This window comes from Cottoperca gobio, unplaced genomic scaffold (genome assembly GCF_900634415.1).
Source record: "Cottoperca gobio unplaced genomic scaffold, fCotGob3.1 fCotGob3_326arrow_ctg1, whole genome shotgun sequence".
NCBI lineage: Eukaryota > Metazoa > Chordata > Actinopteri > Perciformes > Bovichtidae > Cottoperca > Cottoperca gobio.
In genome coordinates, this window is record NW_021166933.1 from 109,219 (window position 1) to 119,218 (window position 10,000).

The window sequence follows — 10,000 nt, forward strand, 5'->3', positions numbered from 1 at the left end:
TGGAGTGTGTACAAACGGATCTGCAGCCCGTTTTGGATGCTCTGTTGTAGTGTAGAGTCTCAGAATCAGAAGGGACCGTTTGAAGTCCGTCCCACCCTCCACATTATTTACATTTCATTTCTTAAAGCAGCGTCAGAACCAACATTTCGATGGAAGCTGTACCGTGTAAAATGCTACTTTAAATCCAGATTATTCGATTGAAATGATTTATACTTCTCAGATCAGCTTCCTTGTTTCCTTTTAACAATGCTGGATAGATATATTCTTTCTCTGGATTCGATTAGATCATTTGAAGATCTGAAGTAAGTTAGGTTGACCGTCACGTCCTCCGGCCTCCAGAGCTGCCTGAATCCCTGGACGAGCTGTTTCAGTAACCGCTGAGGCTCATGAAGGTTTCTGCCAAATGTTCTGGTAATCCGTGAAGTCTTAGTTGAGATCTTTCACTCTGAACTGAAAAAGTAAAGGCCCAAGCATTGAGCCCTGTGGAACACCGCAGAGTTGCTCTCCTCTTCTCGTTGATTTAAAACAGAAACATAAAGACTCTTCTCTTCTCTTGAGCGTTGGAGCTGTTCGGGGAACTCTGGTCAAACTACACGTTGCAGAATTGATCTTTTGTTTAGTTTCACGAGCTTCACGGTGGATTCTGAAATCACAGAAGATCTTTGATTGTTCAAAAACAAAACTGAAGCAACTGCAAACTCATCGCTTTGATCTTTTATGTGTTTATTATAGAAGTTTGATCAGATAGAAAATCATGACGCTATTTTTGAAATGTAATAAACTGAAGAGATTAATAAAAATATATTTGAATGAGCAAAGCTTCTGTTTCTGTGTGTGTGTGTGTGTGTGTGTGTGTGTGTGTGTGTGTGTGTTACATTTTGGTTCAACTGCTCTCTAAATGCTAATATGTTATGTTATGTTTAAGTCCCTCGTTTACGCTCATGAAGCCTCGTCCCGTGTGTGTTGAACAGTTAAATGTTTGTAAAGACGTTCTTTATTTATTCATCTTAATGTTGCTTTGTGGCTCCGTGCAGACAAAACACTTATCTTCAGTTTTCTTCAATAGAAAATACAATATTTATATATAATATATATATATTATATATTTAAATTAAACTTAAAACTTAAATTCCAGTTCCACATCACATTTTCTTTTCCAAGCAGAGAAGACTCAGTTCTGTTGTTTGTAAAGCAGAGATCTCAAAACATGGACGAATAAAGTCAAATATAATAAAGTTAAATAAAGTAAAGTTAAATATAATAAAGTTAAATAAAGTAAAGTTAAATATAATAAAGTTAAATAAAGTAAAGTCAAATATAATAAAGTTAAATAAAGTAAAGTTAAATATAATAAAGTTAAATAAAGTAAAGTTAAATATAATAAAGTTAAATAAAGTAAAGTCAAATATAATAAAGTTAAATAAAGTAAAGTTAAATATAATAAAGTTAAATAAAGTAAAGTTAAATATAATAAAGTAAAGCCTCTGTGTGAGCAGAAGGATGATTTGGGTGAACTGATCCTTTAATGAAACACAGACTTGTTTTCCTCACAAACACAAAAAGTTTCAGCGTCTAACTGACAAAAACACTGAAGAAGAAAGATCGTAGTTAACATTCATCACATGAGGACAGCATGGGAATGTGTGTGTGTGTGTGTGTGTGTGTGTGTGTGTGTGTGTGTGTGTGTGTGTGTGTGAGTGAGAGCTGCATGTCGTCTCTCTGTCATGGAGGATAAAAGGAGATAAATGACGTCTCATCCTTCATTATTCTTTTCTCTTCCCTCCTGTTTGTCTGCACACACACTCACACACACACACTCACACACACACACACTCACACACACACACTCACAAAGCAGCTCCAGAGTCCGACTGTACTGCAGCTCCCAGCGTCTCCTTAAAGGGACAAAAGTCACAAAAGCACCGAAAAAATCCATTTGAAAAACTCAACAGCAAAGAGTTTGAGCAGAAGTCCTCCACAGACGTGTTGTGGAACGTTTCATGAAGGAACTACTTTCTTCTAGCGAGCTGGGCGGTTTACCACCACGGTAAACACTTCTTCATATCACTGTTACTCAACACGTGAAACTAAACTTCTTTAAAGTTCCTGAGAACAATCATTTCTAGTGTTTCACATTTCTATTTTTTATCCATTAATTCAGGAAATAAGAAGTTAAAAAGCAGCTGATCTCTAATTATTATTATAATATATATATATATATTATAATTATAATATATATATAATATATTATAATTATATATTATAATTATAATATATATATATATTATAATTATATATATTATAATTATATATATATAATATATTATAATTATAATATATATATAATATATTATAATATAATATATATATATATATATATATTATAATTATAATATATATATAATATATTATAATTATAATATATATATAATATATTATAATGATATCTGAGCTTCTGCTGGGAGCAGGATGCTAATTCAGCTCTGCAATAAGCTGCAGGTTTTATCCTCTAAATATCTGCCCCTCCCCAAACTGCTGGAGAGCATTAACACCATGCAGGGAGGCACATACACACACACACACACACACACACACACACACACACACACACACACACACACACACACGTCCTCTCACGCTGTCACTCAGCTTCTTTCACCTTTTTCACTGCAGCTCAGTCGGGGTCACATCAACACACAGCTCATCTTTCTGCAGTCATTCAACAGCAGACAGGCTGCCTCCACAGGGGGGGGGGGGCTCAGTGTGTGTGTGTGTGTGTGTGTGTGTGTGTGTGTGTGTTCCCATAATCCACCCCTAATCCCCCCAAAATGCTCTTCTTCTTCTTCTTCTTCTCTTTAAAGGAGGAGAAAGCAGCAGGACAATGGATGAAATGAGAAGTGCTTCAGTCCTCAATGTCACAAGTCAGTGAATTACCCACAATGCTCGGGGTGTGGCGTCCCTCCAGCAGCATGCAGACGCTCGGACGAGAACTAAAGCTGCAGCTTCCTTTAGTTTCCTGTTCACAAAGTTCTCAGACTGAATCTCTTTATAAACTTCTGCACATTCAAGCAGCAGCACACAGAAGTACACGTTTCTTACTAAGTGGGGATAAAATGATCGTCAGCAGAGGAGGAGAAGGAGGAGGAGGAGAAGGAGGAGGAGAAGAAGGAGGAGGTCGAAGGAGGAGAAGAAGGAGGAGAAGGAGAGGAGCGGAGAAGAAGGAGAAGAAGGAAGGATGGAAGGCGGTAGGGCGAAGAAGGAGGAGTGAGAAGAAGAAGGAGGAGAAGAAGAAGGCGAGAAGGAGCGGAGGAAGGCAGGAGGATGACGAAGGAGGAGTAAGGAGGAGAAGAAGATAGGATGACTGATGAATGGAGGAGAATGAGGAGCGAGGAGGAGAAGGAGGAGAAGCAAAAGAATGAGGGATGGGAGGAGAAGGAGAGAAGAAGACGAATCCATCCCTCCTCTTCGTTCTTTCTCCTTTCCTCCTTCTTCTGCTTCTCCTCCTCCTCCCCCTCCTTCTTCTTCTTCTTCTTCTCCTTCTTCTCCTCCTCCTCCTCCTCCCCCTCCCTTCTTCTTCTTCTTCTCCTTCTCCTCCTCCTCCTCCTCCTCCTTCTTCTCCTTCTTCTCCTTCTTCTTGCTGAATCAAAGGACTTCTTGTGTTTGGTTTCTGAAGATGTTTAAACATGAAGAGAGAAATAAGCAGAAGGTCCTGCAGGCGTCCGGCTCAGCGGCAGATCACTGCCTTCACAACTGCATGGCCGGGTGTCACAGCGGCCTCAGGTTTCCGTGGCAACAAGCCCAAAGGGTCCCATTTCAGTCAAGATTACTGTCAGGCCCCCCCCGACCAGCAGCAATATCCCCCCCGTCGCCCCGCTGAGGACGCCCCGCTCTGCTGAGGATTATTCTCAAATAGAAAAAGCTCCGACGGCACACGGAGCTTTTCTGTCAATCAAAGTGTCGAGGCTGCCGATTGGTGCATGTGTAACACGATTAGTCCTTTTAATTTAGCAGCAGCCTCGAACATGGAGTTAAATAACTTACAGTCTGCGTGTGTGAAGGAGCTTCTCCCTGCAGTCTCATTAAAGAGCTTCATTAGGAAACTCTCACCAACAAGCTGCAGGGAATAAACCAGCAGGTATCCACCTGATGACACGTCGCTCTAATCTGGATTTAGAATAACCTCTCGTCTGTCGGCAGTAAAAGACAACACTTACTATTTACTTTCCCACGTCTGCCTCCTCGTGCTCCGCCCCATCGCGTGGACACAAGTCATTATCCAGGCTGATTGTGTTTCTGTCTCCTGCTTTAACTTTTAGAGAAGCGTCGAGTAAGCAGCTGCTTTCACCCTAAAGACGTCTTTATCTTCAGACGTGCAATTTGTTTTTCCCTCTCTGGCAAAAAGGAACTGAACCTAAAACCCCGCCGGGTTGTTCTACTATAAATCATCTGCGTCTCCGTATCTGCACACACTGATGAGCATCGGACAGAAGGCCTCGCTCGACCTTCATGCCTTGCAGAGGTCACACTCCTCATGCATCTACCAGAACATGTTGGTGGTTTGGGGTATAATTTATGTTTTTGATTTATGCTTCACACACAAGCTGCCGCAGGAATGTTTCACACCTTGTGCACAAAGAGCTCAGAACGTCAAAATAAAGTCTGTTTTCATAACGGACTTTGTGAATGGGAGTCCGGGAACAGACTTTAGCATGCAAGTATGTTAGCTAAAGAATAGCATGTAGCATATGAAAATGTATAGCTGTGTTAGCATGTCAGCTAAAAAGCCACATTAGCATGTTTCTGTAAGCATGTTAGCTAGATGTGTTAATGTTTTATTAATCTCAGCAGCACTCGGGTTTAGCTGGGAGTTTAATGAAAAATAGCTAAAGAGCTAGCATATAGCAATCAATATTTTGTCACATGCATCATTACACAAGTACAATTTGCAGTGAAATGCTACATCATGTAAGAATTAGCATGCTTATGCTATGTTAGCGCGCTGTGTTGCCATTAATCTCACAAGCACTTAACTCAAAGTACAGCTGAGCCGAACGTCAGCATGTAAACATTTAGCTTGTAATGTTATTGAAAATGTTTAGCATGTTAGCATCATGTGTTAGCATTTATCAGCTGTACTTGGCTTTGTTAGAGATTAATAACATTAACAAACTAACATATAGCATGTAATATTGAGCATAGTAGAACAATTAGCATTTTAGCATACTGTGTTAGCATTATTGTCAAAGTAGAACTGAAAAAATAAGCATGCAAACATATCTTTAAGCTAAAAGCTTTAGCCTATTAGCACCATATGTTAGCATGTTTCAGCTGTAGGCGTACTTGGGTTCAGCTTTGCTTTGAGTTTAATTCTCACTGTTAGCTTGACAACATGTAGCTTGTAATGTTTAGCATATTAGAATATTTATTTTAGCATCGTGTGTTAGCATTAATCTCAGCTGTGCTTTGAGTTTAATTCTAGCAATAGCATGCTAACATATAGCTTGTAATGTTTGTTGAAAATGTTCATTAGCATCATGTGTTAGCATGTATTTGCTGTACTTGGGCTCAGCGGTGATGAGTTGTATTCTACCTTTAGCAGAACAACATTAGGATTCGTCCTCTGGAGGAAACTAATGTCTTCAGGTTTGTCGGCAGGGACACGCCGGGGATGAAAAATGCCCTCAGACTTTATGGAGGTCGGCGAAGTTGTTGTCACATCAGTCACTGTTTTGTTTTTAATGTTAGAGAAGTTTCCTGGAGATGAATTATGAGCATTAGGAGTCACATTACTTTGTGTTCCCTCTGCAGGCAGACTAATCTGAACTGTGAAATGGAAAAAAGGAATCTTATAATGAGCACATTTGTTTCATACGACGATAAAAACTAATTTCAAAGTGAACCTTCTGCTTACTACAAAGCCCTGAACAGAGCACGAGCGCAGCCTCATGACTCTCCAGGGGCTCGTCCGCACGAAGACGACACGTGTCTGTCCGCGCGAAGACGACACGTGTCTGGCCGCGCGTCTTAGAGGGACATCCTGCCGGCACTTACGTTACTGCAGAGGAAAACACTCGGAGGAAAGTAGCCGTCCGGGCTTCACTTCAAAGCCTCCAGATCGATCCGTTCATCCGAGTGAAGGCGTCGGCCCCGAGGGAGCGCGGCTGACGTCTCACGGTGACGTCCAGGATTGGAGATAATTGGAGTGTGTGATTTACTCGGTAACCACACGTGCACAAATTGGTGAAAGACGGAGCTCGCATGATGGTTTACTAATCCCCATGTGAAGCATCTTTTGTGAGACTACAGAGGGGGGGGTTGGAAGACTTTTCTCAAAGACAGTAGAGGCCAGTGGGGCTCATTAGGTTTCCCCAGAGTGTAACATTAACATGAAGCCCCTCGTCTAACACAAGAGAGGAGAGGGCTCACCTTCAGAGGATCTACAGGAAGACGTGAACAAGAGGATCAGGGTGAGAAGACGTGAGCGTCAGGTCTGCCTGGAAACGTCTGGTCAATTTAAATCCAACATCCGGAGTCATTTTACTCCTTTCATTCAGAAACACAGAAGCAACGAGGAGGAGGAGGCAAGGGAGGGAAACATCTGTCTGTGGTTGAGTTGCATTGTGGTTAATGTAGGCAGTGTTGTGGGGGGTAATGATGAACCAGTCTGAGGATGAACCGATGTGTTCCTGGAGGAGTCGTGTCGAGTCTTCTTCTCCTTCTTTATATTGTCACATTACTCATTTAAATCTCCCACAACTTCAAACAGCCGACATCTGAGGCTTAAAATCTGTCGTTGTTTTGTCCTTCGAACCCGTTTCAGTGCAAACTCATCACGAGGAACCTCCGAGCCGCCCTCTTTGATGCCGTCTGCTCCTTGGAGGGCGAGGCGAAGGTCAGTCGGCGGTGAGGCGTCCGGGGAGACGGCTGACTGGAAGATGAACTCCCAGCGCTGCGGGAAGCAACAAACACCACAGAAGAAGAGCTGAATGTAAAACTGTGACGCAGATTGTTTTTCACAAAGCTTTTTGTTTTCTGTGCTGACGGAGCAACAAAGTGTGCTGAAAATAAAGAGCAGAAGAAGAACGTGCCGTTTAGGTGTCGACAGTGTGCGTTACATAAACACACTTATTCTTCATCACACACCAGAACATAAATATTTTACTTCTTCTCTCCCGCTGCGTTTCCATTTTCAGAATCCATCTGCACCTCCCCCTCGTCTCCTCAAATTCTTCTTCATTTGTCCTCCTCTTTGTTTCCCCTTCTTACCTCCTCCTTCATCTTCTTCTCCTCCTTCATCTTCTTCTCCTTCATCTTCTTCTCCTTCATCTTCTTCTTCTCCTCCTTCCTCTTCTTCTCCTCCTTCATCTTCTCCTTCCTCTTCTTCTCCTCCTTCATCTTCTTCTTCTTCTTCTCCTCCTGCCTCTTCTTCTCCTCCTTCATCTTCTTCTTCTTCTTCTCCTCCTGCCTCTTTTGTCCTCCTTCTTGTTTAGAGTTATAGATTTGTTAGATTAGAATTTAATGTAAAATGTAATAATATAATTACATATAATGTAAATGTATTCATCCAACGATGAAGCCTTTCATAAAATAAATTAATAATATTTATTAAATTAATGAATCAGAGCCCCCCCCCCCCCGGCAGACTGACTAAAAAATGTGCAAATAGAAATACTTTATATTTTACTAAATAAAGAAAGTAGCAGAATGTCAAAACTGAACCGACGTAGAAAAGTGGAGGAAATGTTAGTCATTTTAAACACACACACACACACACACACACACACACACACACACACACACACACACACACACACACGGTTTCAGCAGTAGGTTTTCCTCCATCAGCAGGTTATAAGAAAAGAAAGAACACTTTGATGTTTTTTAACCATCACACTGCAAAAACAGCAACAAGGAGAAAAACACCTGAAAACTAACTTTTACACACACACACACACACACAGCACACACCACACACAGACACACACACACACGACACACACACAGACACACACACACAGACACACACGCACACACACAAACACACACACACAGACACACACACAGGACACACACGCAGACACACACACACACCACACAGACACACACCACACACAGACACACACACACCACACACAGACACAGACACACACACACACACACTCACACACACAGACACACACACACAGACACACACCACACGACACAACACAGACACACACAGACACACACACACAGACACACACACACACACTCACACACACAGACACACACACACACACAGACACACACAGACACACACACAGACACAGACACCACACACAGACACACACACAGACACACACACACACAGACACACACACAGCACACAGACACACACACACACACGCACACACACACACGCACAGACACACACGCACAGACACACACACACAGACACACACACACAGACACACACGCACAGACACACACACAGACACACACACAGACACACACACAGACACACACACACACACAGACACACTCACACACAGACACACACACAGACACACACACAGACACACAGACACAGACACACACAGACACACACAGACACACTCACACACACAGACACACACACACAGACACACACAGACACACACACAGACACACACACACACAGACACACAGACACACACACAGACACACACACAGACACACACAGACACACACTCACACACTCACACACACACACACACACACACAGCTCTGAGTGCTGACGAAGAAGAGGGGTGAACAGGGATTATAAATCTGACGGAGAAGAAAGCGTGGAGCGAACAGTGGAAACTTTCTGTCCACGTTTTTTATGCACATTTGGAATTTGCACAAACCGAACAGCAGAAATATGAAACAACAAAGAAGCAGAACGAAGCCGGAACAGCTCAACACGAGGAGACTGAACCTCGCCGCCCGCTGGCAGACGACGGACTGGAGTCTGAGGAAACGCATCTCATTAAGAAGTGACCCGAGCTGAACAGGCTGCCATGTTGGATTATTAACATAAAAACCTGCCAACAATGTTTCATATCTTCAAACACACTTACACACACGCGTCCTCTTGGTTTTTGGCAGTCGCCATCTTGGTTTTTTAGGACCAGAAGTGATCATTTTCGGAAGAGAGGGCGGGGCCAGATAGCGAACGCTAAGTTAGCAGCTAACACTAGCTTGGTTAGCTAGGTGCGTTCAGGTTCGGGTGGATGTTAGTCTCCTGCTGTGTCCCTCGCTCTAACCTCACACACTATGAACTACAATCCACACACGTTTGAACAGTAAACATTTATTCAACAACACGGCTCCCTCAAACCTCCTCACAAGGTACAAGTCCCTCCACGTTACAGTTCTGGTGTCGTAATCAAACTCTTCATTCTTCTTTTTTCATTGAAAGGGACATTTTAAACGGTAAACATTTAAATAAATAGGTCACATGTATTTACAGTCGTTCGCCTTCCTGAATGTGTTTGGCTTCGATTACGTTTCCTTCTCTGGATTGTTAAATAAATATTTGTAGGATTAATTTGCGTCAGTAAAGCGATTATAATCTGAAATGAAGGCGTGGAGTTTGGATGCGAGTTGGTTCGCTGTATAACGGGGACACACGTTACAACCTGAAACATGTCGTGAGGAGCAACTTTCTATTAAATCATCTGGAAACTCCAGAAACAAACAGAGTTGTATAAATATACAGAAACACTTTGCACTCCGAACTCAAGCAGAACGTCACTTTGTTTGTTCAGATCAACAAACACTTAATTAACCTTTAATTAATGGAACTCAAAGTGCTGTTAACACAACGCCTCCGATAACAAATGAAAACTTTATTTTATCGTGGACAAGATGGTGAATCTCTTTTATCTGTAATGTTGGCTTGAAAGTCGTCACATTTAATTATAAGACGTCTAAAAATATTAAAGGCAGCATGTATAGAAATATCTGCTGTAAATGTGGTTTTTCAAAATAAAAGATC

General features: G+C 42.0%; 2 protein-coding genes across 4 annotated transcripts in view; one reads left to right on the forward strand and one right to left on the reverse strand.

Moving 5' to 3' along the window:
• Positions 1–3,056, forward strand: part of LOC115005596 (uncharacterized) — a 23,533-nt gene extending 20,477 nt beyond the window's left edge. The window contains exon 20 of the mRNA XM_029427481.1: positions 2,862–3,056. Coding sequence (XP_029283341.1) covers positions 2,862–2,894 — 33 coding nt within the window. The 3' untranslated portion in view covers positions 2,895–3,056. The remainder of the gene's footprint in view (positions 1–2,861) is intronic.
• Positions 3,057–9,297: 6,241 nt separating this feature from the next.
• The window catches only part of rbm46 (RNA binding motif protein 46), an 11,620-nt gene continuing 10,917 nt past the window's right edge, over positions 9,298–10,000 (reverse strand). For all 3 annotated transcript variants that reach the window (XM_029427477.1, XM_029427474.1, XM_029427475.1), the window contains one exon: positions 9,298–10,000. This exon is cut by the window's right edge and continues 797 nt beyond it. The gene's annotated coding sequence lies outside the window, so the exon portion shown is untranslated.